The sequence below is a fragment of the Poromitra crassiceps genome (assembly GCF_964638095.1).
Source record: "Poromitra crassiceps genome assembly, chromosome: 11".
NCBI lineage: Eukaryota > Metazoa > Chordata > Actinopteri > Beryciformes > Melamphaidae > Poromitra > Poromitra crassiceps.
Genome location: NC_139643.1, coordinates 28,316,070 through 28,341,537, shown reverse-complemented (window position 1 = coordinate 28,341,537; position 25,468 = coordinate 28,316,070). Strand labels below are relative to the sequence as shown.

At 43.6% G+C, this 25,468-nt stretch overlaps 1 protein-coding gene across 1 annotated transcript; it reads left to right on the top strand.

The window, feature by feature from the left end:
* Window positions 1-363: 363 nt before the first annotated feature.
* tent4a (terminal nucleotidyltransferase 4A) lies at window positions 364-24,901 on the top strand (the record flags this gene model as incomplete). The annotated part of the gene is made up of 13 exons (XM_083646323.1): window positions 364-1,172; window positions 4,408-4,531; window positions 11,636-11,682; window positions 11,780-11,900; window positions 13,683-13,790; window positions 17,061-17,189; window positions 18,663-18,876; window positions 18,995-19,121; window positions 19,256-19,359; window positions 19,657-19,841; window positions 20,186-20,344; window positions 21,956-22,120; window positions 24,746-24,901. The coding sequence occupies 13 exons, from the start codon at window positions 364-366 to the stop codon at window positions 24,899-24,901; spliced, it is 2,448 nt and encodes an 815-aa protein (XP_083502449.1).
* Window positions 24,902-25,468: the final 567 nt, after the last annotated feature.

Genomic DNA, 25,468 nt, shown 5'->3' with positions numbered 1-25,468 from the left:
GTACAAATACCTATGTATCAAATACAAATTCAAATATCAATTGGCCGACTGAGATCAAGGAGTGGGCGGATGGGGCGGCGCAGTCATTTAAAAAAAACTCATTCAGTACGCATGCGCACGGATTTGAAGAGAATACGCCATATTGAATTCCCGTAGGAATCGGCTAGCATTTTTTCCAGCTAGCGGTGTAAAGGGGCCACTTTATCAATGGTCCTAATTCGGTTTAATGTTTAGTTGCGTCTCTTTTCGTACCCCCGGATAGCATAACGAGCTCCCCCCGGTCCTGGAATCCGCGCAGAATAATCACGGACACGCTGGTTCGAGTTAGATACTTGTCGCGGGGTTATCAGAAAAAGAAGTTGAATGGATCCGAGGGTAGCTTGGATTCAGCCCGAACAGAAAGGACCTGCGAACGCCTTATGGATGCACGTCTGGGAGACCTCTCAGGGAGTCCGCCAGCAGCAGCACCACAATCAAAATCACAACCAATGCAGCGTGAATTACCCTGCGCTGGACGTTTTTAAAAATGTGGTGGCATCGACCAAGAGCATTTACAGCAGCAACGGTAATGTCACTGCCAGTCTGAGCAACGGCAGCAGCCATCACAGCATCATGAACGGCACTACTACTAGTATTAACGGCACTGCGATTTCCTCGCTGGGAATAGCGCTATCCAACGGGAACGTAACGTTACAGAACTCGTTGACCCCGGCGAACGCCGATCCGCGTGAGGGGAGAATCCAAAAGACAGGATCCGTCTCGTCCTCTTCTTCGCAGGAATCGGGGACGGACAGTCCGCCTACCATCTGCTCATTAGAGAGGACTATGGGTGGAAATATAACGGGCAATGTGAATAAAAACGTCGGGGGTGCCAATCTGCTCTTCAGCTTCAGCGACAGCATGCACAATAATGTCAACCATTACCACCATCACCGTCATCTTCAGGAGCACCCAGCTTTCAATGTACAGCAGATTTGCGTGAAGCGTCACCACCAGGTTCACCCCTCTGTACCTCTAAATCACACACACAATCACCATCCGGGCCGGAGGAAAAGTGACAACAAGGCGAGCACTTATGGGGTGAATTACTTGCTTTCAAACTGCACTAATGGCAATTATGCGAGCACTTCGACGCCCTGGAAGACGAGGAAGTACAACCCTGGAGTCCTCGGGTGAGGGGCTGACCACAATCTCTTTAGTATTGAGACTAAGCCAATGCTATCTTATGTTAATGTTTATTTAGTAGTTAGATCAAACTGTATTTGGATATTATGTTCCAATACCTTTTGAACATGGCAATGCATGTTTGGTCTAGACTGGGGTTGATTTTTGGCAAGCTACCGTAGGTAGCTGCGTCAAGTAAACAAGAGAAATGTGAACAAGACCGGAAGTTTGGTGATTTCGCCTTCAAAATAAAAGTGAGAGAATTGTCGCATTTGAGAGACACGAGCTGGGATGTCCCCCCAAAAATATTCAGAAGATTAATTGAACGGTATTTATTTAGCGAAAATATAGCTGGAGCTATTCCCACAACATTAAATTGTATTATGGTATATTCCGTTTTATGTTGGTTTTATTTAGAATAAAAGAAAGCCGGAAATGTGTTGCATTCTAGTTAGCTTGACATTGGTCCGTTAGCTGATGCCGCTGACTAGCCTGTAGCTAATTTAAATAGCTAACGGTTTTCTCTACCCAGCAGCGTAGTATTCAAGTTAGCACAGCACAGTGTGCAGAACACCGTAGCATTAATAATTTAAAACTAAACCAACAAACACACCCTGGCAACTCACTAAAACTCTGTTTGAAACTCGGGTGGGTTAACTGAGCAGTTAATTCACCTTTGGCAATGATCTCTTGAGAGTTTTGATTTCTTACATGTTTCCACGCTTTGGGCTACATTTCACTACACTTGAAAGGGAATGCCTCTTTATAATAAGAAGACAGATAATTATAATATAATCTGCTAACACGTTGTATCAGCATGTCTGACACAAGTTGTGCACTTGATTGGCTGTATTTCACTGTACTGCGTTCAGTTTTAGATAATGCATCCTTAGAGCCAGAAAGCCATTATGATCATTAATCTTTCCAGTTCATTCTTTATGGAGCTCCCCATCAGGGTGACAACAGATTTGGGACTGGGACTTATTGATGACTGACCTAATGCATAGGAAGGACATAATTTTGAATGATGAAATGGAAGGACATAATTTTGAATGATGAAATGGTCATATTCCCTTTTAATTTGATCTAACTTTGTATCCATTAATATGTGATTTACCAGTAACACTTTGCTACTGCCTACTAAGTGTTGAAAATGTGTAGATTATGATTTATTATAATCATATTTATCATTAAAGGAACACTCCGCCCATTTTCAACCAGCTTTGTATCATTAGAACATCAGTAGTATATCAGAAAACTGTAAACGGTTTTGAAGTCTGTCATTTAATTTGACAGTTATTGAGTGTTAAAGTGTGGACCAGTGACATCACTGGTCCACACTAACTCAAATTAACAACTCATTAACTCAAATCAACTCTTAATAACTGTCAAACTAGATGAACGATGAATAGTTTGACAGTTATTGAGAGTTGATTTGAGTTAATGAGTTATTAATTTGACTTAGTGTGGACCAGTACACTCAATAACTGTCAAATTAAATGACAGACTTCAAAACAGTTTACAGTTTTCTGATATACTACTGGTGTTCTAATGATACAAAGCTAGTTGAAAATGGGCAGAGTGTTCCTTTAAGCTCTGAAATAAGTGCTGTTACAAAAATAACTAGACTCAGTCCAAATTTGTTGCAGTAAATTGTGATATTTGGAATGGATGGTTGTACCCATCTGGGAATTTTCTGTGCAAGAATTTGGTGTTTGTAAGGAAAGCAGTCATTCATGGTTGAGGCTAAGTTTCACCTCAATCTCCTCAAACCCACTAAAATTATACATGTTCATCAGGTGCATTGTCATGCCATGCGTTAATAAGCAACTTCTTTCATTTTGCCGAGTACCATATTGTGCTTTTCCACTGGTTTTTAATGCAAGTAGTTTTAGCTTGTGAATTGAATGGGGGCCTTCAATGTTCCCAGAGGGATTTAGCAGTGATTACCGTTTGGTTAATTAAAAACCATTCCGTGTGTATGGCAGGAATAATATTGAATCTCAGCTCGCATGACTGTCGTCGTGGGGAGATAATAGACTGTGACAATGGGCACTATTGATTACTTTTCCGTGTGGTGAAAAAGTTGTTGAAGATGGGTGGCACACTGTAAAATGGGCGATTGCAGCTCCACGTTGGCGGCAGTGTTGATTCTGACTTTAAGGGAGGCCTAACAATAACCACAGCCTTGGTCAACGATAGACTCTTGGCATGGATACGCCCCGGCCTGGCTGCTTTGCTGGCAGAGAGTTTTCACCAAGGAGTGGGCACATGGGCTGACTGCATATCCTCCAGGGCTCTGGTAATTGATTGTGACAGTCTCCCTGTTCTGTATTTCACTCTGACATCATGGCGTGCATTCCTAGAAAAATGAATGGCCATGGGGTTGAACAGTGATCCACTGTTCCCAGGCATTTGACTGGTCAGGGATCTTTACATTTTCCGTGCCCCTCTGCTGCCACACACAAAGATATCAGCGATAACAATGTAAGGCACAGGACTCCCGGGCCTCCTTGAATGTTGCACTACTAAACCTCCTTTCTTCTCAAACCCTAGTGTAAGGCACAGGGGTGTGTGTTTTGTTGCAATACCAGATTTTGACTCTGGTAAATGCACCTACCTACCTATATCAGCCTAGATCAGGGGTCTTCAACCATTTTCAGCCCACAAACTACTGACAACAATTGGCAGACCCCCTGCAGTACCTCTGCGGACCCTCTGGGGGCCCCGGACCCCCTGTTGAAGACCACTGTCCTGTACAACACTGTACAAAAGTATCCTAAAATAACCGGAAAGTACTCAAAAAAAAAATGCAATAATTATACCAGACAAACCAATTTTGTTATTTTTGGTGAAATAGCAGAGAAGAAACAGAAGCTAAAAAAAAACAGAAGGACATATTGTACAGTTGCTCAACCTGCCTGGCTCTGGCATGACAGCAGTAAAACAGCACAGTTGTAAGAATGAACAGAGCATATCTTAGACCATCTGGAGCATTTTTTCCTCTCTTTTTTTCTTCTTCGGAAGATAGCCTCATGCCAAATCCTACATGTGTGTCAGTCAGTTTTTAAAAGGGTTTCCTCATTTGAGATCGTGGGCTTTATACAAGCTGACAGACAATACTGCAAAATAGAGGACGCGTTCCGGACAAGTTTAGCTATAGTGCCATTTCTCCCAACTATTTTTGGTGCCGGTATTTTGTGCATGTGTGAGAATAATAACTACTCCCTCTTTTCTGTCTAGACTCCACGAGGAGGTGATGGACTTCTACAACTTCATGTCTCCTCGGCCGGAGGAGGCTGCTATGAGGGAGGAGGTGGTCAATAGGATAGAGATGGTTATCAAGGAGCTCTGGCCCACCGCAAATGTAAGATACACACACACACACACACACACACACACACACACACATCTGTGTTATTTGGGTGTTTTAGGTGAACTTGTAACCTTTCACAATCTTAACATGTCAGAGCTCTTTTTGAAATGATACAGGAGGCAATGTTGGTATGCAGACAAACGGTGATGTCAAATTGCTCATAAATCGCTGTAAACATGCAGCATTTTGACATAACACTGGTTCACTTGAAGATGAATTGATGAGTTGATACAAGATGACACAAAAAATATTATGCTGCTATTAATTCTCTAATTGTACATTGTAAGGGCAGAAGTAGAAGGGTGTGCCAGAATTTTGGAAATATATACTATATTACTACTACTACTATATTACTGTCGAGGTAATTGGGAGTTATAATAACTTTGTCCCAATTACCTTGACAGTTGGTAATTCTTTTTGCTCCATGTTTTAGGCTGATGTTAGTCAGTCAGTGGTAGGACACTTTACTCTATTCATCAAACTTCATCATAAGCCTCTTTCACACATAGTTCATAGTAAACTACTGGGATATGTTTGGGCAATATAGCGATGTTATATTGATGTCGAGATAAAATTATGTAATTTTCTGAACTTACCAGACTGTTCTATTATTTGCCTTTACATGGGTGCTGGTGATGGTGAGATTCATTTATTTATTTATTTGACTGAACTGTGTTTACTGGTGGTGTTGAGGTTGTGTGGCAAAGCTTGTGTTTGCATCCCACACTTATCGATAGCCTACTCCTTATAAGTTTTGTTTCTTTATCAATACTCTTATTGGTTCTTTTTCGTTGATAAATAATGGCTTTTTAAAAAATATATTATTTTAGAAAAGAATAAATTCAGAACATGATTAGAATGTACTGTCTCTGCCCCGCCCACACAGAGCAGGCTGCACGTCAGCTGATAGTCAACTGACGAGAACACGCAGAATGGAAGAGGATCTATGGGCGAGAAAAAATAAAACATAACACACAGACGGAAAAGAGAACAGATAATTAACCTGTAGACTGAGATCTGCCACCCATCACATTACTGATGATTGAATATTATATATACAGTATAAATATATATATATATATATATATATATATATATATATATATATATATATATATATATATATATATATATATATATATATAAAATTGTGTAAATATGTTGTGATATCTCACATGTGGCTTTGACTTACAACTGAATATTTAGCCCACTTCGTAGAGAATACGAATACGCCATTCAGCCTAAAAATACAGAGGTGTGATTTTTTGGCTCCATATCGCCCAGCCCAAGTTGTACTGTTTAGTAACTTGCAAAATAACCTTTAACCAACACGAAAAAGAACCGTGATAACTAAAGCCCTCATTATACTCGAGCAAGGCTCCGCGAGGTGGAGCTCCGCGAGTCACGTGCGGACCTCGCGCAGATGCTTTTATACTCAGAAGTGATCAGCCAAGTGATCAGCATGTATTGTACAATGGTAATAGTGAGAACAGCCCGTGAAAAGTCGCAATGAAACGCTATTATGTGCAGTACTGAGTGCGCTTTCAGTCTCAAACGACCGTACATCAGCACATGAATGAATCACCAAACTTGTTTTTACTGAATAGCCCTTCGCGGCACAGTGAGTATAAAGCAAGCTTAAGACTGTGGATCGGGATCCTGTCTTAAAAAATGTTTTTGTCAGTCTGGCCACCGCTAGTGATTTTCACCATTCACACATACAGCTACAGTACATTCACTCAGGAACATTTCCGTCTCGCGCCGTCTCTTGATAGATGGGGCAAGGGACAGAGGACGGGGGGCTCTGAGGTGGACGGCTGTGGAGAGGTGTCAGGAGTCAGGACTGTCCCATTGTCTTTCAAAGCGACTCTATTCAGGTAGTGGGGCCAGGCCCAAGTCGTTAGCAGAGTGGGGGGGCATAACCCTTTTTTGGTCGGACACAATACACAACAACGGTCAAAGTCGTCAGATCTCTGCTCTGTACAGATCACACAACTTGATGTCTTGAAATCGGGAGTCTTGATTCGTTGTGGTTTTTTCACACTATATGACTGAGCAGCATAAGGGGATCACACATTACAAAATCCCTGAGGACTCTTGCCTGCTCTCCAAACCACGGTTTGTCACAAAAACACACAAGATTTTCAGGGAAAAACGAGGAAGAAAACACAAACACGGTCTTACTCACAACAACAGCAAGTCTTGCTGTCAGCTTCATTTCTAAACACAAGCTCGCACAACATAAATACATTCTCCATCTTTGCTGTTCAGGCCACTTGCCCAGTGCTCTTTGCAGGGCATACAGCCCAGTCTAAAGAACACAACTCAAAGGCTTATAATAATGATCACAGAGGGATGTGTGTGTGACACTGCACCAGCTTAGTGCATGGAGAGCATAATTAGTCAACAGGTAACAGCTGTATGGGGGGTGAGACAAGATCAACTTACCCGCCATTATTATTTTCCTATGCCGCCATTACTATTTTTCCTGCGCATAGGAAAAATAATAATTATTATGTCATGTAATCTGCCGGTGGCCGTATTGCTTTCTTTCTGGTGGTGATGATGAGTACATATTACGGCCATTATCACAGGACAAATGAGCGTTCTATGACGCTCGTCATATATCTGTCAAACGAGACGCACAAAACGGTTGTGGGAGTGGCGTACTGTGCAACCGCCATTTTAGGGACAGAGTGAGAGCCTTTGGGTGTGCAACACGTATGGATGCAGCACAACATGTGATCTGCTGCAGCCAAGCGTTATCGGGACGTTTGGTGGGCTGGTCGGTCCAGCAGAACGCAGTCCAAACAAAGACAAGTTGAGGTTTCAGGCTAAACTGGCTGAGAATATATCCATAGCTCGAATAAGTGAAAGTGAAATGAGCTGTTCATTTGTAAAATGTACAACAGCGCTGTGCCTTTTACCAGCCGATGTTACAAAATGTTGACTAGATGGCATTTCTCATACAGCAGAATTGAATGGAAACTGTGAGTGAGGCAGATTCAGCCAAGACTGTCATGTCATTGTGATTTTTTTAACATAGTTGTTATAGAGAGCCAAAGTAAAACATCACTTCCTGCTTTCGCTCTGTACCAGCGCTGAAAAAAATGCCAACGTTAATTTTGTCAATTTAAAACGTAACTTTGCATGTCAAGACAAAAGTTGCAGTTTGTCGTCAAACTGAAACGTAGGGGTTAGTTTTGTATAGAAACTACATAGCTTGTGGAAGCTTGTGGCATGTCGCCGGTCTTCAGCTTGGCCGGTAGAGAAAGTGACGTCATTTAGGCGACAGTGTACAGTATGTAGTCTTTCTGATTTATAACTTCTAGTGCAACAGTTTGGCGACAAACTGTGACTTTCTTGACACCTGGGTTACGGTGGAGCAGTGGTAGTGCTGTCGCATCACAGCAAGAAGGTCCATGGGTTTGATTCCCGCCTGAGAAATTTAGGCCATAGTGACATTCCATGTACCGGTAATAGCCCCGCATGGCTCATGTCTGAATGACCCAGGGCTCCTACGCAGGTCTGGAAAATTATTAAAAAGGAATTTGATCATTTCCAGGTCTTGAATAGTTTGGGAATTTGAAAAAATGTCTGGAAAAGTATGGAAAATGTTGTCGTTCAGGTCTGATACACACATAATTATAGCTTTTGTGTTGTTGTAGACCCACTGAGTCCACAGGTTTTGTTGATGTGAAGAATAATGTTCAGAGATAGAGGGATGCTCTTATTACCCAGCTGCTGTCCGCATGCATTATATCAAATACCCACCTAAATCAAATCCAGTCAAGAACATAGGGTCTGGGGAAAATATGGATTTTTCAAATGGAATGCATGTAGGAACCCTGCCAATCATCTCACATATTCTGAGATGTATGGCTGTGAATACAAATCTTCATCGATACAGTGATATGACCTAGTTAGCAGGGGCCAGATGTCTATCTGCATAAATCATATTGAACACCGGACAAAAAAAAAATATATATATATATATATACATTTTTGATTTTGATAATGTGTAGGAACGCTGGTGATAGCAGTACCATTGCAGGGAAGGGGCACGTAAGGGTTACGCCCCCCCACACTGCGACTTGAGTGAGTCGATTTGAAAGACAATGGGACAGTCGTCACAGTCCTGACTCTAGTCTCACGTGGTCAGACCCAACGTCGTACGTCAGCAAGCTTCCAGCGACCGAGGGTCTGAATCACAAGTCAACTTTCCGGGACGATTCCGGCAAAATCCCCCAAGATGTTGTGGGAGAAATCTGATTGGCTGGACTGTGACGGAAGTTATGCGTTTTCACCCGGGGTCTATTTAGCTGATGCATCGCACTTAACGACACAGGGGGAAATCCCCGATGCAAATTAGACAGACACACGCTTCTCCAGAAGGCAGGCCTATGTGTGAACAGCCCCTACACAGCAGATTACCTCTGCTCTATATCATTACCATACTACCATAGTAATACATGTTCTTACAGGAATATAGCCTACAGTAGCTTAACGTAGCCAAACTTTGGTTCCGCTTGTTTCCCCTTCCCCACCCGTATTATTATTATTATTATGCAAAAAATGGCGCTCGTGTGGCGACCACAAATAGACTGCTAGTGACTTCTAGCGGACTTGGGACAGAAACCTCAAGTGCAGTCACTTGACATTGGTGGGATGGGCAGCTAGGCTATATAAGCTACGTCGTTCATTGCCTCTGCTCTCCAGTCTATGCCACCCCGCTGAGGAGGCAACTAGACCAGCCGCAGCTACCAGCTAGTTAGCATCGACCATTAGCTAGCCACAACATGCTGTACATAAATAGGGAAACAAATAAAGGATGCCAGCGACTTGCTGGGTCAACTATACCTCCACTCCTTTGCCGTTCCTACATTGGTGCCCCCGACGTGATCCTGCCGCTTGTGGGAGCCACGAACAAGCAACACTGAGATGGTGCTGCTAGCCGCCACGGAGCTAGCTTACGCCGACCAGGCCCCGACTACCCTGCTAGCCACGAGGTTAGCTACTGCCTCATCCTCTCATCTCGCCAGCCCGCCTGCTGCTGCGCCCGGCTGATCTGGGAGCTTCTGTTCGTCTCAATGCCGCCTCATGTTGCCTTTTGCCGACTGCGGGGGGATGCAGAGGAGCTGCCTGCCCAACTGCCAGACCAGGCCCACTTCAGAAGCCACCACGGCTGCACACTGATGACATCACTGATGATGTCACAATGACTATGACATCATCAGTGATGTCATCAGTGACATAATTATTGACCACATCTTATGACATCACTGATAATGTCATAGGCATGGTGACATCAGTGATGTCATAGGCATTGTGACATCATCAGTGGCAGTGATGTCATCAGTGATGCGAAGTTGTGCAAATGTGCGCTGCGCATTCCAATAAGGCAGGCGATTGTGCACTGCACATGCAAATAGGTCAGGCGAGGCCACACAGCAGCAGAGCTGCGGGTGAGGCCGCTCAGCGAGCGAGCCTTGCGTTTCGGGCCAATACCATAGTTACTTAAAACGCCCATCCCTAGCCGATGTACAGTATATAGCTAAAGTTTTTTTAATGATTGTAACAGCACATACACTGCATGCATGCATTGCATTCTACATTGTTCTAGATTTGCTATGGATGTTTTCCATAGAAGAGATGAAGTCAGCTGATCAAGGGAGCTGAGATATCACATTCTGATAAACCGCTGATTAATTCAGATCGCAAGTAATGGTCATGCTTGTGTTTTAAGAAATGAATGTTCCTTTATGTATGGAAATGTTCACTGTTTAAATGCATAGAGAGAGAGAGAGAGAGAGAGAGAGGGAAAGACGATCTTGCAGCTAGTCAATTAGTGAAGCGAAGTGTGGTTGATTTAATGCTCCCTTCATCACTTAATGATGTAAAACACATGACAGTGGTAATTTGTTGGCTGGCATTCTTTCCCATTTCCAGCATGAGGCAGTGTGTCAGCTTAATGAATCATGCTTCTTATTTGTAATGACTCCCTTTTCATTTGAACGTATTAATCCATGCCTGTCTTTGTGCTTTCACCTTGTTGGATTTACCAAACGGAAAAGGAAAGAACATTCGTCTGCTTCCTGCTTGCTGTACTATACAAGCCATGCTATTCTATACTCAACATTTTTTTCAAGTCATTGTATACTTGATTTGGCAGCATTTAGAGTGTGAAGTGGAACCTGGAAATGCCTGGTTCCTGGTTGTTTGCAAACATTTGAATTGGGTCTATACATCAACACCACAAATGAGGCGTGGCACTGACACTGTTACATAATGGCCTATCATCATCATCTATAAAAGGGAGATTTGTAATGATTTTGGTCCGTAATTATGTCAGTGATGATGTCACAATGTCTGACGTGAAGTTGAGCAATTGTGCGCTGAGTGATGTCACTCGAGCAATTGTGTCATCAGTGACTGATGTCATCAATGATGTGAAGTTGTGCAATTATGTGCTGCGCAGGCTAATAGAGCACACAGCACCCGCCACGGAGCTACACCGCTAGCCGCCAGGTTAGCATCTGATGGCCCAGCTGCTGCCTCGTCTTCTCTACTCTTCTCTGGTGCTGCCGACCTGCCGCTTCTCTTTGCCCAGGGTTCATACAAGGTCCTTGAAGACTGAAACAAATCAAGTCCTGGAATACCTTGAAAATGGCAAGTTGCCGAATACCGCACATGGACACGGCTTGAGGTACTATTTAACCGCCTGGAGCTCTGCACGGCCAAGGCCGCGTGGTGCGACATGGACTGTACCTTCGGCGCAGTGAGGCACGCCAGCACCGGGGTTTGTTGGTGGTACATCGCTTAGCTGACTGGGGTGCTACTGTTCGCCTCTGCTCTACGCCTCTCCACCGACGGGGCAACCAGGCCACTCTACGCAGCTACCAGCTAGTTAGCCGATCCTGTTAGCTAGCGACAACATGCTGTATCTGTATGTACATAGATAGGGACTGTAAATAAACGATCAAATTTGACCTTCGCTCCTGTCGTCCCTACACAACAACAACAAAAATTCTGCGAACACAAAATGACCTTGATCACGGCTTCGATGTTGTAACACTTATTCAACTGCATTTTCAGGTCCAGATATTTGGCAGCTTCAGCACAGGGCTGTATCTTCCAACAAGGTAAGAGCTGTTATGTACGATTAAAGAAATTTTAAAGTTTTTTTTTGTCTTCTTGCTTGCGAGTATTTTAATGTTTGTGATTTTGCCTTGCCCTCAGCGACATTGACCTAGTGGTGTTCGGGAAGTGGGAGCGCCCCCCGTTGCAAGAGCTGGAACAGGCTCTCCGGAAACACAACGTGGCAGAACCTTTCTCCATCAAAGTGCTGGACAAGGCTACGGTGAGTCGTGGCCACCAGAGAATGTGGTTCTTCTCAGCACCTTGAGGCTTTGATGTGTCACGCTGCGTTCACAACGGCTCCTGAAATAAATCACAGCAGTTGGCATCGCCAGATGTCAGTTAACCACAGCAAACTTCCATCTCATCGTCCAAGTGATTTTGATAAACAAAGAGGTTTGCCTAATCCGGGGGTGTCAAACATACCAGAACTGGCCCGCCAAAGGGTCCAATCCGGCCCACAGGATGACTTTGCATAGTGAGAATTGCACTGAGAAGTCCATTCCAATTTTTCATGCTGAGGTTTTGACACATAATATTGATGCACTTGTGAAGGCTAAGAGGTACCAGGTTTCAGGAGCAAGTTACAATATTGAGTAGCCTAGTATTGATCATGTTTTCTGTATTTATTATTACTAAATAAATGGTAAACTATTTCCAATAACCTTGATATATAGAGAAGAATTGCAATGTAATGCAATTGTAATGCACAGTTACAGACAGTAGATTTCATATGATAGGCCTATGGTAGCTGAGATAACATTATGTGAAAACGTGTTCTTAAAATGTACCTGTAGGCCCGATCTTTACACTAAAAGACTAAAAGAAATCCGGAGGTGTTGTGATTTATATGCATTGATTTTCTTTGTCTGGACCACTTCAGACCAAATTGGGTCCCGTGTGGCTCGTGGACTAAAATGAGTTTGACACCCCTGGCTTAATCCATGCGCACTCTGATGCAATAAAAAAACGGAACTGTTAAATAGCGTTGCCTGACTGTTCATGCTCCACTGCTCCAATACATTATATTTAGCAGAAAATCTAAAATATGACTGGCTGAGTAAATGGGAAGCCAAGCAGGCCATTGGACTATGCCCAGGCAAATCAAAATCTGGCAGTACATCTTACACTCCTGGAGAACATTTTTTCCGGACTTCAAATGGTCAGTTAAAAGAGGCAAGCTTTTGCTTATTGGCTGTTATCTCTGTTGGAAGACGAGACCAAATGAAACAGGTGCGCAGCATATGAGGCGCCGTCCATTTTGTCTGTTCCGTCTGCGTCCGCGATAGGCGTCACTTTCCACTGGTGTCGATGGAGTTTACAGTTGTTCTCACGTTACACAATAAACATCTGGTTTGCTGCTTACGGTGTAGCGCTACAATGTGATGACAACACGAGATGCTTTCTGTCAGCGCGGTGCCAGCCGCTTTAAAGGAATAGTCCACCCCGTAAAGAAAATTCAGTCATTGACATGGCGACAAGTAGTTGGTCCAAAGTCACACAAAAACCCAATGCAGAGCCAGGAAGTACGATTGCCTTTTTATTTTATTTTTTTAAGCTGTAAAAAGATAATGCCCTCTTTAACTTCAACAATTGTGAGAAAGCTGAAATGTAACGACACTGGCTACTTGCGCACTTTGGTTTTCATGCAAACTTAAAGGGCTACTTTGCCAATTTTCAACCAGCTTTGTATCATTACAATGTGGGTAGTACTGTATGCAAATGAAGAATATTTACGGTCCCTCCATGTTGCCTGCACAGGGAGCTCCTCATTCATTTGCCGGCAGAAACTCCGCCGGGTGATGGTAAAATGTTCCTTTAAATGGAGTTTCCACTGACACAGGGATGAGAAGTTAATGACAGAATTGTCATCTTGGCGTGAACTATTCCTTAAAGCCACATGATGGATATGGCCAATTGGTGCGAGTGTTCTTGTTTTTTCCCCCCTTAGATTTTAGCGCACAGGAAGTCTCATGATTCGCATATTTGCCCTCTCTCCTTTCAGGTGCCAATCATCAAACTGACAGACCAGGAGACTGACGTGAAGGTGGACATCAGTTTCAACGTGGAGACTGGAGTCAAGGCGGCAAGCTTCATCAAAGACTATGTTCAGGTGAGATATGCCTACTGGCGCCTCCTCTGGTCGGTCGGGGCGCCTGGTCGTGGTGGAAGGGAACTGGTGGGGATAGCGCGATCCTCCCACGTGCTACGTCCCACCGGTGAAGCTCTCCCCGTCAGGTGAAAAGAAGCGGCTGGCTACTGTGCGTGTGTTGGATGTGTCGGAGGAAGCATGGTGCTAGTCTCGGCTCTCCCCAGATCGGCGGAGGGTGGAGCAGCCAATAGGGCAGCATGGGGATACATTGGCCAAGTATAACGCGGGAGAAAATGGGGGGGGGGGGAAGTGAGATACGCCGACTGTCTGCGAGATGTTTTTCTCAGGATCCACGGGCTACGGTTATCTTCTGATCAGGCCAGGACCCATCAAGGTACAGGTGTAGACGCACAGAAGTCAAATGTTGTGCCGAGTGCTATCTTCACAGCCAGATATGGACGTAATCAGGCTTCCATAGCTGGAAGCGGTCTGGATGCAGTCCAGCCACAACATGCATTCAAGCAATGTAAACAGAGGGAGAGGGAGAGCAGGAAAAAGTCAGGCAGACATCAATGGCAGGAGACAAATGACAGCCATTTCCAGGACAAGTGTGGACATAACCGCAACGTTATCTCAGAAATTCACATCTTTAGAATTGGCTCTCAAAAAGAATCAACCATGTGGAACCATGACGGCAAGGCGAGGCAAGTTTATTTGTATAGCACATTTCATGCACAGAGGCCATTCAAAGTGCTTTACATCAAATTGATGAAAACAAAACCATAATGTTGTGGTCCATTGCTGCCGTTGAGTAAGGTTGAGTCATTTTTAAAAGCCTGTCCTAGTGATTACATACCTTCAGAGGGAGCACGTTCAGAAATGTTTAACACCACAGTTTTTAGTTTGTCAGACACTGGCCTCCTCTTAGAATTTGTTAGTAAGATTAAAATGCTAGTCCACAGCCCATGACTCCATTACTCTCAAAGACATACAAGCCACAGCAAACAATTCTATTACCTAGTCATGTATTACTGCAGTTATGGAAGTACCGTATATAGATTAAAGACTGACTTGTACATGTGAGGAATGGTTTCACACCCCATTGACTTTCATTAGCATTGCTAATAGATGCTAACAGGAGGCTGGTATCAATTCCTCAGGAATAAAAATTCGTTTTCGATTTCCCCGCCCCCAGTCTACGAAGAGTAGAGATTGATAGTACAGAGACTTAAAAAAAAAATCCTGAACCTGCCCCTTTTAAGTGGGGAATAAATACAGGAGTTGTACATTTCTGGTCCAATAGGACAAGCCAATGCAGTGATCAGAGCCAATACACTTCAGTTCACTCCAATCTTGCATTGGCTTGTCTCATTTCCTAAAAAATGAAGCTGGACCAGACCCCAGCAAATGTGCCCAGAGTGTAATCTCAACTAAACTCGAAGTAAGTATAATGTGATGCTGAAAACATGGTTATGCCAAGGAGGTGATATTTTTTCAACCTATGCCCCAAATTCCTGCTGGAGGTGGATCTCTGCCTTCTTTAGTTATTGTTGGAGTAACTAATGCACAAGCGGTTTGATATGCCAAACAACTGTCAGGAATATAGGTCTTAGCCTTTTGTCTTTTGTTATTTTTACATATTTGTGTTTTGGTTTAGCCGACATGTCGCAGCTTGACACCCCGCTGACTACATGTCTGGCATCAGTCCAGTCCAGTGAAAGTTGTTCAGAGTGGGCGTGTGAAGGGACTCCTCTGCCGTCTTGCTATTCAAAGGGCACGTCTAGCTCATGTGATCACATATAGCAGCAAAGGTTAGCAGGAGGGGAGGCTCAGTGAATGGAAGTGAAAAATATCAATTAGTTATATTACATTAGTTATCAAAAGGAGATCACAAGAGCCTACATGTGTGTGATTTGATTAAATAGATAGTTCAGAGATACAGTAGTTTTTGGGGGGAATTTGACTGTTTTTGCCACTTTCCGAGAATCGGAAACAAATACTGCCTTGTCACACAGACCTTTTTCATAGTCTGAAGCTATCTTGTCTCAATTGTTGGGATCAAATAATTGTTTGGATCAAATAACATAATCATCATCCCTGCAATAAGCATCCAGGAATTTAGCAAAACTACGGTAAGCAAGTAGTAAACGAGGGGGGAGGGGGCGCTTTGCGGGGGGAAGCCCACAGCCTCAGACTTTGAAAACCCCTGACATATAGGATTATTAGAGTGATGTATCACCTACTCCAGCTCTCGCTTCTTAAACGCATAATTTGATAAGTCAACCAGGAAACGCTAAACTCCGTTGGCACAGATACACATGCACATAACGCCTGGAGGCTGGCTGGCTTTTCGGTCTCAAAATGATCATATTTATAATTCCGTTGCCAGTCCCCGTGGGGTGTAAGTGCATTATCAAGGAGTTGGCTCTGGGAAGCCTCATCAAAATACCTTTTTGACAAGTGAGGCCCAGTTGGAAGCGAGGCAGTTTATGAATGTGGAAAGAGATGCAAAGTATTTGTTCACATCATTGTACTCGTTTGGATGATTTGTTCTCCCCACTTTGAATGTGGAGTTTGTGGACCAGTACTGTTTCTAACTTGTGGAATTCTATACATCTAGTCAGAACCCCCCCCCCCCCCCCCCCCCCAACTCTCCAGTGAGTCAGATGAATTCAACCTAAATTTGATTTTCTTTGATCTAGAGTTTTATTAGATTCTGTCCTACACCCTCTTCCCTTTACTGTTATTACATTTTACTTCCTCTATTCCTATTGGGTCGTTCCATTTAAACTGGGAAACGGGGCAGTGTGACTGTTCAAAGGTCATGAGCTCCGACGGTGACGTCACCAGTACTCAGATTTTCTCTGACAAACTCGGAGGAGCCTCACCAGCCCCAACCTCAACAATCCAAGATGGCTGTAACAGTTATAAACTATAATATAATAATAATAATAGAAGTTACAGCTATAGCAGTAGTTAAAATCGTAGTCAATACTGTTTATTAGCACTTCTGTCTTTTTTGTGTCACATTAAATCAGTTGTAAACAACACAGTACTGTCTAACTTCTATCTGTGTGGACATGTTGCTGCAGTGTTTGTATGCACAAAATGCACTATCGACTGTTATTGCTAACAATGGCTAGCCTGGCTAGAGCTACCCCTGGCCGGTTTCCCGTCTGTTTAATGGAACGTCGACAACTCGGGTGTGGCGTCGCTCAACCGTGAAATCCTTGGCTCACAGTTTAAATGGAATGCACTATATATGTGTCCTTCTCTTCTGTCCAATTTCAGAAGTATCCAGTGCTGCCTTACCTGATCTTTGTGCTGAAGCAGTTCCTGCTGCAGAGGGACCTGAACGAAGTGTTCACGGGGGGAATCAGCTCTTACAGCCTCATCCTCATGGTCATCAGTTTCCTACAGGTACAGTAACAGATACACACACACTTTGTAACAGCAGGTACAGTAACAAGACAGACACACACTTTGTAACAGCAGGGATCCAGTAGCGGTAGTAGATATTGTACAATTTGTGGTAGCAGTTGCAGTAGCAGCAGTAGTATTAGCGGTAGTCGTAGCTTTAGTGCTTGCAGTAGTTAGAAAACACACACACAAGGAGGCATTGTGACATCACTGATGCAATATGAGCTACACACATACACATGTGGGCAGGCGAGGCCGAGCTATGGGCGAGGCTGCGCAGCGGCCTAGTTAAACAGATGCACACTATGTTTGTTTTTTTCAGCCAATACGATAACCGATAAACATCTGCTTCTCCTGGCCGATAACCGATACAAATTTTACAATTTTGTATTTAAAGAAATAAGTTCTTAACCTGTATTTTATGCACACCTGGGGTTATAAAAAAGGCAAATGTAGTGAGTAAAGATGGATGATTTACTATTCCATAGCTCTGACCTAACCAAATCTAACTGACATCACTACTGTGATAGTGCAAGTGCTATAGTAATACACCCATGCAAACTAGTCACTTTTAGGTGACACTAGTCACCTTTTTGATCCCAGAATAGGGCACTTAAGTGAATGATGTCTGAGTGGTTTTGTCTCTGCCCTGGTTACTTATCTGTCACCCTTTTCACTCTCCACGAGTTTGCATCCCTGTGTAAGTGTGTGCAGCTGATATCAATTTAAATAGCACACAACTTAAATAGCTGTCAATGATGTGTAGACATTCCAACTCTTCAGGTAATCCGCTTGAATAATAGGAGGTACAGAGGTGTATGTAAACAGGGATGCAAACTAGTCACTTTTAGGTTAGAGACACCTTTTTGTTCCAAGAATAGGGCACTTAAGTGAAACGATGTCTGAGTGGTTTTCTGTCTGCCATGGTATCTGTTGCTTTTTTCATCCCTGGTAGTACAAACTATATAACTGAAGCAGTCGCGCACATCCAGCAAAAGAAAGTATGTGCAGAAATCAATTTGTTGTATTATAGCTGTATATATTTGATGTTTGTGCAAACATGTCCGTGTTTTCTACTGTTTTACTGTAGTTGTGCATCTGTGGGTTTTGTGTATTTTCTCTTGGATCATGTGACGTATCACGTGACCTGGTATTATTTCACGTCTGAAGAAGAGCAGCCGCTCGTAACATCACTTCTTTTGTGGATGGCTAAATAAATAAGATAACGCGAGCTACAGTGTGCGGACCTTATTTTTTCTTTCCATCCCTGGTAGTAGCAATCACAGTGTTGTTGATGATGATAATAATAATAGTAGTAGTAGTAGTAGTAGTAGTACCAGTGGTCATAAATAGCCTCACACTAGTCCAGTATTTACTATTAAATATAAACATAAATCCATTGCTAATATACGTTGGCGCACACTATTACATGTAAATATGTAATAATACAGTCTTCCTATCCTTGCCTTTCAGCTCCATCCTCGTATTGATGCCAGGAACCCCAACGAGAACCTGGGTGTCCTGCTGATCGAGTTCTTTGAGCTGTACGGACGGCATTTTAACTACTTGAAAACGGGGATCCGCATCAAGAACGGAGGAGCGTACATGGCCAAGGAGGAGATCATGAAGGCCATGACCAATGGATACAGGCCCTCCATGCTCTGCATAGAGGACCCACTGCTTCCAGGTGTGTGTGTGTGTGTGTGTGAGAGAGAGAGAGAGAAGGTTTTCACTACTGATCAGGCAAGATTGGATGTTCTTTTCGTTCAACACTGTAATGTTGCGTCCGTCTTGGTGCTGTGTAGGTAACGATGTGGGCAGGAGTTCCTACGGGGCCATGCACGTCAAGCATGTGTTTGACTACGCCTACACAGTCCTGGGTCACGCCGTGTCGCCGCTGGCACGATCCTATCCCAACAAAGACTCGGAAAGGTTAGACAAACTTTGAGTTCTGCTGTTGACTTTTTACTCCAGGGTCCAATTCCAAATGTGTCTGGGTCAGTGAGCGAGGATACCCGGTGCAAACGTGCCGCTCACCTAAAAACCCTTCCCTCTATTCCCCGCAGCACCTTGGGCAGGATCATCAGGTTGACGGAGAAGGTGATGGAGTACAGGGAATGGATCATCAAGAAGTGGGGGGGCAGGCATCTGGCGCCAACAGAGAACAGAGGTGATTCCTCGGACTTTGACACACCTTCCCACAACGCCGGAGGAAGAAAACCGCTTCCGCTTTCGTTGAAAATGCCTCCCAGAGTTAGATTGTGTTCGGAGTTCCTGAATAAATGACGGTTATTCTTATAACTCTGCAATGCCTACATTTATTAAATAGATTTCCATCAGATGAAATGGAACTTTGTCCTCATATGGTAGCTCCAGAAGATGACTTTTATTTGAGGGTTTTATCTTTGTATTATGCGCGTGTGGCTATGCGGCTCATCCATGCTATATTGTCATTTGCCTCTTCTAGTTTCCCTTCCCAAGGAGCCGGTGTCGGAGCAGGAGCCCGGCTGTGTGCTGAGGGTGGGGGTGGGGCCGGAGGAGCAGCAGAGGGACTCGGTGTCGCCCCACAGCGCCGACTCGCCCATGTCCATCTCTAGCCCCCAGCAGCACTCATCCGCCTCCTCTGTGTCCTCGCTCTCCGGATCAGATAACGTAAGGAAACATACACAGAATACAGATGCCAATGTGTTTTGTCGGTAGAGACAGTCTGTGATCAAATGCATGGAAATGCAATTGTTGGATTTAAAATTAGTTAGTTCATTAATTAGTTAATTAATGAACAACACAACCAAATATAACCAGGCAGCCTATCTATTCACTTCAACACAGCTCATGGAAATGCACCATATTTTCTTCTTCTTATTCCCCCCCCCCCCAACATTGCATTAGTTTGTTGATATTTTTGCTTCAAAGTTGAACGGAAACATGGTCAGTTTTGGAGTACATCAATCAGTGAAGCTTTCATCTTATAAATAATTTCCTGTGTGGTTTGTTAGGACTCTGATTCAGCACTGCCGTGTCCCGCCGCACCGCCACCTGCCCTGCACCACCCGTACCCGTCTTTCCAGCCCCTGGTTTTACCGCATGGCCTCGCCATGGCCACCGGCAAGCCTGTCATGGGAGGACATCATCTCATTATGGCCCCCGGCACACAGGTACGCCTGCAGCTCTGCCTGGATTAGGTGAAACTTTAATGATGACTGTGGGGGGAATTGGGAGTAAAGGTCCATACACATCAAGAGCGATGTGAATATACGGCACGAAATTGCGATGCGAGTTTTGGCCCACCTGTCAATCACAGCCACAGATGTGTACACGTCGGAAGCGGATTTCTGAAAAATCGACCGTGGTTAGAAAAAATAATCACCGCAATAACGCTCAGCGAAACTTCGCCGTTGGTATGCACGGTTGCATTGACTGATATAGGTTCGGAAAATATTATTGACGTGCGAATTAATCGCACGAAAAAAACGCTCCCGATGTGTAAGGACCTTAACACTCAAAGCATTATGCAGAAAGAAGTTGCTGTGAATGCAGTGCTCTCTCCTTAGCTCCATTAGCACCTGTAGTAACAATCACTGTGCTTACAACTAGAGCCCCACCGATATATCACTCAACCGATATTATCAGACGATTTTGGCCGATAACCGATATAATGGTAGCTATCGGCCAATCTATTGCAGATATTTTTTGATTTTTTTTTTTTAAAGTTATACACAGCATGTTGTGTATATTTGAGCTTTTTTCTTAACTCAAGTTATAATTTATATTTGTTCTATTTGTGTTTTTGTATTTCATTTTGGACAATAAAGTTTATTGATAAGCTGTAAAATATGCTGCCTACATTACATATAGGGTTAGGGATTTTTTTACTCCCTAATATCGGTATCCAGTATCCAAAAATCCAGTATCGGACGGGCTCTACTTACAACACACCAGAACAAGTTTGGTGAGCAAGTAGAGGTTGACCAAAAATGAATGTTTAGGAGAGATCTGTGATGAAAGAAAAGGTAGCACTCATAACGTCCTTTCGTCTTTTAATTAACGCGTTTCAGCAATAAGCTGTGTTGTGTTGCTCAAAGTGGAATAACTTGCATTCATACATACATGCATACAGTTAAATTAATTATTCAATCAATATGAAAAATGCATGATCAAGAAGTCCCTGTCAAAGAGAAATCAAGGTAACAGCTTCCCCTACTCAGTACGGATTAATACCAGGGATACACAACGCGTTTTTTTCTGAGTGTTATGTTTCTGCTGTGAATTGTGCATCCCTAGTCTCTTAAAACAGACGCGTTGGCTCCCGCAATTTGCAAATGCTCCCACCTACCCGTCTGTACTTCCTGCCTACCCGTCTGTACTTCCTGCAGGGGAAAGTTGGTCAAAACGGAAAGGGAAACTCCAGTGAAAGTAATGAGAAGATGTCTGCTTATTAGTCCAATCAGAGTCCGTGCTTCACAGAGGACAAACGAATGATCAAGCAGACCAAACAGCGTTGTTGTCCAATATTCATTTCAAGCTGTTACTCAAAATCAAAGCAGTGGGAATAGAGATCTACCCAGAGAAGTTAGTTAATTGTGAAACGACGTTAGTAATAATTATGTTGAAAATGAATCGGGGGGGGGGGGGGGGGGGGGGATAGCATTGTTTTTGAATAATTTAACTTCAATCGGACATTTAGAGGGGGTGACGATAAAAGTTAACAACCTATTGGTAAGTGTAATATTCTCATTTATTTCTGTTATCACTACTTCATCCTCCAGGCTCGCATCGCGTCGCTAGCGATGCACTCCATACCTGGCAGACAGGTGTGTATAGACACCGGGCTCCCTCCCTTCTTCCACATGCCCCTCCCAGCCCATGCTCATGCCCCCGCCCCCTCCAGCCCCCAGCCTCCGCCCAGCCCCCACTCCAGCCACACACACAAGGTAGGCACCGGATGACACACACACACACACACACACACTCTCTCTCTCTCTCTTACTGCTGGGAGAAGCCTATCTCTCACACACAAGCATTCACACTCTCTCCATCTGATCTTTTCTCTGTCTCCAGTGGTGTTCATTCTCTGTCATGTGTGTCTCCTCTGATTTATTTCCTTTCCCAATATTTCCCCAGAGTTTTGTTATATCTCATGGAATTAATTGACCCTTCACTCACATTCACTTCTGAATTCCTAGGGAAGTCGACCCGGCAATCATTTGAAACCTATAGGAGCCAGGGTTCAACGTTTAATGTTTTTTTTTTTTTTTGCTAGCCTGATGTGGCATTTTACTTGCCCCGGGCAATTGGGCAATACAAAGTAAGGTCTAATAGAGCCATAATAGAAGAGTCTCCATTCACTCCGATGGAAACAGTTTTTTTTTACCTCACAAAAGTTCCCGGAAGTAAGGTTCTGGATTAAGCAGCGCTGTCGAGTCGCAGAAAAATGGATCGTTTGTGTCATGTACTTTGAAATGGTCAAGACGTCTAAAGAATCAAATTGTATATTATCAGCTTTATTTTATGCATTCAAACGTAGCGCGAGCCCCCTTCCGGGCTATTTATTGGCTACTGAGTCACGCATTTTGGACCTCCGCTGGTGCCATTCTCTTACTAGATTTGCTCTGGGTCTAGTAATAACACAGCTTTATTATCCGAGATGAAAGAATAATGAGTGCATTGTTTACGGCTAACTCCAGCAGAGAAGTTGTTCATACAAAGCCCTTTGGATCATTTTAAACAGAGGATATAGGACTCACCAGCCCACAGGAAGGATGTAACGATGTGAAATTTCACAGCACGGTAGCGATCTACCAAAATATTCACGTATGGCGGTCTGACGTTAGGCTGATTAGTTGTGGTTTGTAAGTTAGGACTCATTCGGTCTTTTGCTTTTCCCTGTGCAATTTAAGGGATGGCCGAATTGTTCTTTTTGTTCTATGTACACGTTTTTTGCCTTTTATGGTAAATAACTAGCCAACTAGCCCTTTTCAAGCCTGATCCATGCAGATCTTTATTGTTTTGTATGGGACAGTATTGTTTTGTATGGGACAGTATTGTTTTGTATGGGACAGTATTGTTTTGTATGGGACGGTATTGTTTTGTATGGGACGGTATTGTTTTGTATGGGACGGTATTGTTTTGTATGGGACAGTATTGTTTTGTATGGGGCAGTATTGTTTTGTATGGGACAGTATTGTTTTGTATGGGACAGTATTGTTTTGTATGGGACGGTATTGTTTTGTATGGGACGGTATTGTTTTGTATGGGACGGTATTGTTTTGTATGGGACGGTATTGTTTTGTATGGGACGGTATTGTTTTGTATGGGACGGTATTGTTTTGTATGGGACGGTATTGTTTTGTATGGGACGGTATTGTTTTGTATGGGACGGTATTGTTTTGTATGGGACAGTATTGTTTTGTATGGGACAGTATTGTTTTGTATGGGACAGTATGTCACATCAAACTGCATGCCAGGGGACCCCTTTCAAATTCTCAGGGGTCATTCCTCAATTCGTCGTCCATTAAATTCATCAAGCAGCACTTAATTCAATAACATGTCAACTTTTGTATCCGAGTGACCCCTTTATTATTGTTTGTGAGCCAAACGGATCAACTTTAAAAGTTGAAATTGTATTGAAATCAGTGCTTGGTGGATTGGATGTTTGCTGAAGTTAAGAGTGAACCCTCACAATTCACGAAAAATAACATTCTCCAAGCTTCTACATTTTGTTCCATACAAAAAGACACATAATAACATGGTCCTTCCCTGGTTATGGCCCGCTTGGGTACGTCATCAGTAATTGTCTCAAGTAGAGATGAAACGTTATGAAAATTTCATATCACGATTATAGTGACAGAAATGATCACGGTTATCAGTATTATCATGGTATTGTTAAAATGTGCTGAAAATGTTCAAAAAGTACTAATACACGTTTTATATGGAAAACTCTGACCCAAAAAGGACTGATACACTCACTGAAATCATTTCTCCAAGGCTGCGTGTCTGCATCTGGGAGACGGTTGCCAACTTTGGTTGATGGACAGTATTTACCATGTTTTTCAAAGCGCTGTAATCACGGTAATCCAGCTCAGCTCAGTGGCCTTGTGGTCTGAGTGTCCGCCCTGAGACTGGGAGGTCGTGACTCGTGAGTTCGATCCCCGGCCGAGTCATACCAAAGACTATAAAAATGGGACCCATTTGCGTCCCTGCTTGGCACTCAGCATCAAAGGGTTGGATTTGGGGGGTTAAATCACCATGTGATTCCCGAGCGCGGCGCACGCTGCTGCTCACCGCTCCCCCAGGGGATGGGTCAAATGCGGAGAACAAATTTCACACATTGTGTGACAATCAGTGGGACTTTACCTTTTTTTTTTACTTTAATCACAGTACCACAGTTTTAATGATAATGAAAATTTGAAACGATACAGTTATCATCAGGAATTTTATCACGGTTATCGTTAAAACCGGTTATCGTTTTTTCATCCCTAGTCTCAAGCAATGAAAATGTATTTATTTTCTTTCTTTCGTTTTGTCTCCTAATCCCTCCTGCCATCCCTCCTCCTCAGAACGGAGTCAAGTTTAATGTCGTGAAGGGCTTCCACAACCCGGCGCTGGTCAACAGTCCCGTTCTGGCCAACCGCGGACACACGCACACGCAGTACCACCGCAACACTTGGCGACGCAGGAAGAGGGACAGCCTACCGGTCAGCCTCAGCAGATAGAAACCACTCCTCTCTCCTCCCCCTTCTCTCTGGCTGTAAACGCTGGCTTCTCCGTTCGTCTTGAAGGAGGACAGACAGACAGACAGACCTCCACTCTGGCTGCAAACCCTGGCTTCTCCATTCGTCTGGAAGGACAGACAGGCAGAGTACCAGAGACCAGCAGCTAAGACTCGCAGGCTGCCTCCACACGGAACAACAGCCTTCAGCTCTGCAGCTTTCTCCTCTCTATCTCTGGCTCTACACTTCTGCATGACATTTTTTTTTTTTTTTTAGTTATTCAGAACAGGGCCCGTGTGCCCCGAGGTTCAACAGCTAAACACTCTCTGACCTGGGACTTCCCTCTTGGGATGTGTGGTGGTGGTGGTGTTTTTCTTTTTCTTTTTTCTTTCAAATCTACTGTTCCTTTTTTTTTATCCTTTATTTTGTTTTTCACCTTTATCCGTGGACTTAGTGGTAATGTTCGTTGCCATGTTCGGTGTCTTGAGGATTTTTTTTTTTTTTTTTTTTTTTTTTTTACTTCGACTTGACCCTTGCAGCCAAGCTGTCTGTTTTCCTGTTATGTTATAT